The sequence below is a fragment of the Nerophis ophidion genome, linkage group LG17 (assembly GCF_033978795.1).
Source record: "Nerophis ophidion isolate RoL-2023_Sa linkage group LG17, RoL_Noph_v1.0, whole genome shotgun sequence".
NCBI classification, from domain to species: Eukaryota; Metazoa; Chordata; class Actinopteri; order Syngnathiformes; family Syngnathidae; genus Nerophis; species Nerophis ophidion.
The window spans coordinates 5,743,556-5,749,714 of NC_084627.1; the positions used below are offsets into that span (position 1 = coordinate 5,743,556).

At 45.0% G+C, this 6,159-nt stretch overlaps 1 protein-coding gene across 4 annotated transcripts in view; it reads left to right on the forward strand.

The window, feature by feature from the left end:
• Positions 1–5,201, forward strand: part of LOC133535843 (nucleolar complex protein 3 homolog) — a 22,527-nt gene extending 17,326 nt beyond the window's left edge. For 3 of the 4 annotated variants that reach the window (XM_061875821.1, XM_061875822.1, XM_061875820.1), the window contains 6 exons: positions 3,743–3,815; positions 3,888–3,951; positions 4,380–4,451; positions 4,521–4,702; positions 4,769–4,897; positions 4,974–5,201. In XM_061875821.1, coding sequence (XP_061731805.1) covers positions 3,743–3,815; positions 3,888–3,951; positions 4,380–4,451; positions 4,521–4,702; positions 4,769–4,897; positions 4,974–5,186 — 733 coding nt within the window. In that variant the 3' untranslated portion in view covers positions 5,187–5,201. Of the gene's footprint in view, positions 1–3,742; positions 3,816–3,887; positions 3,952–4,249; positions 4,452–4,520; positions 4,703–4,768; positions 4,898–4,973 lie in introns of those variants that run through there. The other variant, XM_061875823.1, reaches the window with a different exon arrangement.
• The last annotated feature ends 958 nt before the right edge of the window (positions 5,202–6,159 follow it).

Here is a 6,159-nt window from a genome sequence, read left to right on the forward strand (position 1 = left end):
ACCACCTCATCTGGCTCCTCTCGATGTGGAGGAGCAGCGGCTTTACTTTGAGTTCCTCCCGGATGACAGAGCTTCGCACCCTATCTCTAAGGGAGAGACCTGGAAACTCATTTCGGCCGCTTGTACCCGTGATCTTATCCTTTCGGTCATGACCCAAAGCTCATGACCATAGGTGAGGATGGGAACGTAGATCGACCGGTAAATTGAGAGCTTTGCCTTCCGGCTCAGCTCCTTCTTCACCACAACGGATCGATACAACGTCCGCATTACTGAAGACGCCGCACCGATCCGCCTGTCGATCTCACCATCCACTTTTCCCTCACTCGTGAACAAGACTCCTAGGTACTTGAACTCCTCCACTTGGGGCAGGGTCTCCTCCCCAACCCGGAGATGGCACTCCACCCTTTTCCGGGCGAGAACCATGGACTCGGACTTGGAGGTGCTGATTCTCATTCCGGTCGCTTCACACTCGGCAGCGAACCGATCCAGTGAGAGCTGAAGATCCCGGCCAGATGAAGCCATCAGGACCACATCATCTGCAAAAAGCAGAGACCTAATCCCGTGGCCACCAAACCGAAACCCCTCAACGCCTTGGCTGCGCCTAGAAATTCTGTCCATAAAAGTTATGAACAGAATCGGTGACAAAGGACAGCCTTGGCGGAGTCCAACCCTCACTGGAAACGTGTCCGACTTACTGCCAGCAATGCGGACCAAGCTCTGACACTGATCATACAGGGAGCGGACTGCCACAATAAGACAGTCCGATACCCCATACTCTCTGAGCACTCCCCACAGGACTTCCCGAGGGACACGGTCGAATGCCTTCTCCAAGTCCACAAAGCACATGTAGACTGGTTGGGCAAACTCAAATGCACCCTCAAGAACCCTGCCCAGAGTATAGAGCTGGTCCACAGTTCCACGACCAGGACCATACACCTATTATATATATATGTATTATATTATATTATATTATATTGGAGGGGCTGGCCAAGTATGACACAAACTTATATACACCTATTATATTGTATTATATATATATTATATATTATATTATATTATATTGGAGGTGTTGGCCAAGTATGACACACACTTACATACACCTATTATATTGTATTATATATATATTATATTATATTGGAGGGGCTGGCCAAGTATGACACACACTTACATACACCTATTATATTGTATTATATATATATTATATATTATATTATAATGGAGGGGCTGGCCAAGTATGACACACACTTACATACACCTATTATATTGTATTATATATATATTATATTATATTGGAGGGGCTGGCCAAGTATGACACACACTTATATACACCTATTATATTGTATTATATATTATATTATATTATATTGGAGGTGCTGGCCAAGTATGACACACACTTACATACATTTATTAGGGTTAGGGCCATAATATATATATATATATATATATATATATATATATATATATTATGGCTGGGCAACGATTAAAAATTTTAATGGAAGTTAATCGCACTATTTCTCCGATTAATCGCGATTAACTGCATTGTATACGCAAAGCCCAATAATGAATTCAAAAGTAGTGTGTAGTGCACCTTTATTGGAATATTCTCCCACATGAACAAAAGCGCCAAAACATTTGTTGTTCAAACACAATTTAAATCAGTCCTTGTTAAACAGTGACAGTTAAATAGCATATTATATGAAAAATCAACTCAAAAATGTAAATACAAACATTTAAGCTTATTGCCACTGCCAGAATATTTAAGTTATCCTGTTTGTTATGGAAAATAAATATAATCTACATACAAATCTCTGAGCCACAATCATAACATCTGAACAGGCAATTTCTGAGGTAACAGCAGAAACATTTTTTTTTATCAGGGATCTTATGTTTGAAAACCCTATATTATAGGTAGTGGGCTGTTTTAGGGAATTTTGGATCAAATTATCCGTAGTAGCAATATTAATAATGTTGTGTTTATTCTGAGTAGTGCACTTAAAATAATTATGACCATATCTAGGAATTGATATGATGGGAATTTTCCGATTGTTTGCTTGGTGCTTTGATAAACTGAAGGCATCATATACATGGTACTATATTGTGATGTTATGAGCCAGGGAATAAAAGAACTACCCTACCCAGCATGCAACAGGAGTGAGGAGCATGTATAGGTTGTTTCGCCATGACGGCATCTTGTATGTTGTGATATGCACGCTCTGAAAGCAAACGTTAAGAACTCAGCCAACACTCCTGGTCTGCATTATTCATAAATAGACAGACAACACATATACTCCGCTGCTTCACAGGCCGCTGGATGTAGCCGGCAAAGTATTCCCATGCTAGCTAGCCGCTCTAGCAAGCACGCCTCATTCAGTCCAAAACGGCCCGATCTATCCACATCCAGAATTGTCTGGCGGTCGTAAGTGATCCCGGAGTGACCACGCTGTAAGCCAGCTAGGAAATTTGCAGAATTGTCCGGTATTTTTGCCAAATGTTCCATCTTTACCAAGAGCCCCTCCACGCCGGGCGACGCCATCTTGTTAAGAAAAGGCGTTAACAAAATAAAAGCATGTAAACAACATACGCAAATGTGCGATAAAATAATTGTCGGCGTTAATAGATTGATGAGTTAACTCGTAATTAACGCATTAATTTGCCCACCCCTAATATATATATATGTGTCTTGATTGGATTATCCAGAAAATAGTGCTCGATACCATGGTAGAGCGCAATATTAGGTGTGGGAAAAATCACAAGACTACTTCATGTCTACAGAACTGTTTCATGAGGGGTTCCCTCAATCATCAGGAGATTTTTTATTTTTTATTTTTTTTATTTATTTATTTTTTACTCGCACCTGTGTGTGTGTGTGTGTGTATATATATATATATATATATATATATATCTGCTGATCCGCCTCCGCTTGGGATGGTTTCCTGCTGGCTCCGCTGTGAACGGGACTCTCGCTGCTGTGTTGGATCCGCTTTGGACTGGACTCTCGCGGCTGTGTTGGATCCATTATGGATTGAACTTTCACAGTATCATGTTAGACCCCTCGACATCCATTGGTTTCGTCCTCTCCAAGGTTCTCATAGTCATCATTGTCACCGACGTCCCACAGGGTGTGAGTTTTCCTTGCCCTTATGTGGGCCTACCGAGGATGTGGTAGTGGTTTGTGTTGTGCTCTGTGCAGCCCTTTGAGACACTAGTGATTTAGGGCTACATAAGTAAACATTGATTGATTGATTATGTCCATCCATCCATCTTCTTCCGCTTATCCGAGGTTGGGTCGCGGGGGCAGCAGCCTAAGCAGGGAAGCCCAGACTTCCCTCTTCCCAGCCACTTGGTCCAGCTCTTCCCGGGGGATCCCGAGGCGTTCCCAGGCCAGCCGGGAGACATAGTCTTCCCAACGTGTCCTGGGTCTTCCCCATGGCTTCCTACCGGTTGGACGTGCCCTAAACACCACCCTAGGGAGGCGTTAGGGGGGCATCTTGACCAGCTGCCCAAACCACCTCATCTGGCTCCTCTCCATGTGGAGGAGCAGTGGCTGGTAAACCCAGCAATGTCACCACGTATAGTAGTGTTGTTCATTCACTAGTACCGCTATACACACACACACACAAGCATGTACTTACACAAACACCACTTAGACATTGACAGCCCTAGTCACCATGGCAACCACACACACACACACACACTTGTGCATTTACACAAACACATTAACTGTGATGTAACTTCCTGTCAGTTTTGCCCACTTGATCAACTTGGAGTTCTTTGATGACCTGCTCAATGTGCTGCAGCGCCTCATCCAATCAGGGGTGAGTATGACAATGGCCCCACCCACTAACGTTGGCGTCTTCAAATGATGCTATGATACTATTGTTGTGCAGGATCTGACCAATCAGGAGAGTCTGCACTGCATCCAGACCGTCTTCACCATCCTGTCAGGACAAGGTGTGTGTGTGTGTGTGTGTGTGTGTGTGTGTGTGTGTGTGTGTGTGTGTGTGTGTGTGTGTGTGTGTGTGTGTGTGTGTGTGTGTGTGTGTGTGTGTGTGTGTGTGTGTGTGTGTGTGTGTGTGTGTGTGTGTGTGTGTGTGTGTGTGTGTGTGTGTGTGTGTGTGTGTGTGTGTGTGTGTGTGTGTGTGTGTGTGAGAGTGTGTGTGTGTGTGAGAGTGTGTGTGTGTGTGTGTGTGTGAGAGTGTGTGAGAGTGAGAGTGCAAAAATGATATCATGCAGCTTGGTTGTGTGTCAGGTGACGCTCTCAACATCGACCCGCTCAACTTTTACTCGCACCTGTACAAGATGTTACCTCAGCTGTGTGTGTGTGTGCGCGCGCGAGCAAAAGTGCAAAAATGATATCATGCAGCTTGGTTGTGTGTCAGGTGACGCTCTCAACATCGACCCGCTCAACTTTTACTCGCACCTGTACAAGATGTTACCTCAGCTGCATGCAGGTGTGTGGTCACATGACTCTCTCATGGAGGGGGAGGAGTTCTCACCTTGACAATGTCCATGTCACTCAGGGGCACACAGTGATGACATCATCATTGTTCTGCGTTGCTTGGACACCATGCTGATCCGCCGCAGGAAACAGGTGACTCTGCAGAGGGCCATGGCCTTCATCAAGCGACTGAGCATGCTCAGTCTGCACGTGCTGCCCAACGCCAGCGTGGGCATCCTTGCTGCCAACAGAGCTGCCCTGCATGTGAGTGAGTGAGTGAGTGAGTGTGAGAAAGACTTGTTAAAACAAGCGTGTGTTTGTGCGTGCCAGTCATTTCCAAAGTGTGACTTCCTACTGGACAACGAGGTTCAGGGCAGTGGGTTCTACCTCCCAGAACTGGACCAACCAGAACACTGCAATGCTCAGAACACAGCCTTGTGGGAACTCCACACACTACAGGTAACTACACACACACACACACACACACACACACACAGCACAAGTTGTAACTTCCTGTCATGTGACATGTTGGCAGAGACACTTCCATCCAGTTGTGCGCCAGCTAGCAGTCCACCTGAGTCGTGGTGCTCCCAGTGAAGGCAGCGCAGCACTCAGCGTGGAATTGAGTCGCAGGTACGGTGATGTGTGTGTGTGTGTGTGTGTGTGTGTGCGTGTGTGTGTGTGTGTTTGCAATGGTGACAAGAAGTGTAATGTGTGTGTGTGTGCTTGCCAGAGGTGGGTAGAGTAGCTAAAATGGTACTCCAGCAAGAGTAACATTACTCAATTAAAAGTAAATAATAGAAATCCAAATAATGACTTGAGTAAAATCAATCAATTAATCAATCAATGTTTATTTATGTAGCCCTAAATCACAAGTCCCCAGTGAGACGTCAACGATGATGACTCTGAGACACCTTGGAGAGGACCACATATGTGGGCAACCCCCCCAGGGGACCGAAAGCAATGGATGTCGAGCAGATCTAACATGATATTGTGAAAGTCCAATCCATAGTGGATCCAACGCAACCGTGAGAATCAAGTCCAAAGCGGATCAAATTTAGTAACGAGAGTCCCGTCCAAAGTGGAACCAGAAGGAAACCATCCCAAGCGGAGGCGGATCAGCAGCGCAGAGATGTCCCCAGCCGATTCACAGGCGAGCGGTCCATCCTGGGTCCCGATTTTGGACAGCCAGTACTTCATCCATGGCCACCGGACCGGACCCTCTCCACAAGGGAGCGGGGGGACATAGGAGAAAAAGAAAAGAAACAGCAGATCAACTGGTCTAAAAAGGCTACAGTATACAAATAAGTTTTAAGATGAGACTTAAATGCTTCTATTGAGGTGGTATCTCGAACTGATACCGGGAGGACATTCCAGAGTACTGGAGCCCGAACGGAAAACGCTCTATAGCCCGCAGACTTTTTTGGGGCTCTGGGAATCACTAATAAGCCGGAGTCCTTTGAAGGCAGATTTCTTGCCGGGACATATGGTACAATACAATCAGCAAGATAGGATGGAGCTAGACCGTGTAGTATTTTATACCTAAGTAGTAAAACCTTAAAGTCACATCTTAAGTGCACAGGAAGCCAGTGCAGGTGAGCCAGTATAGGTATATATGTATGTATATATGTATATAAAGGTATATACAGTATAGGTATATATGTATGTATACATATATATATATATATGTATACATACTTATATATAAAGGTTTATACAGT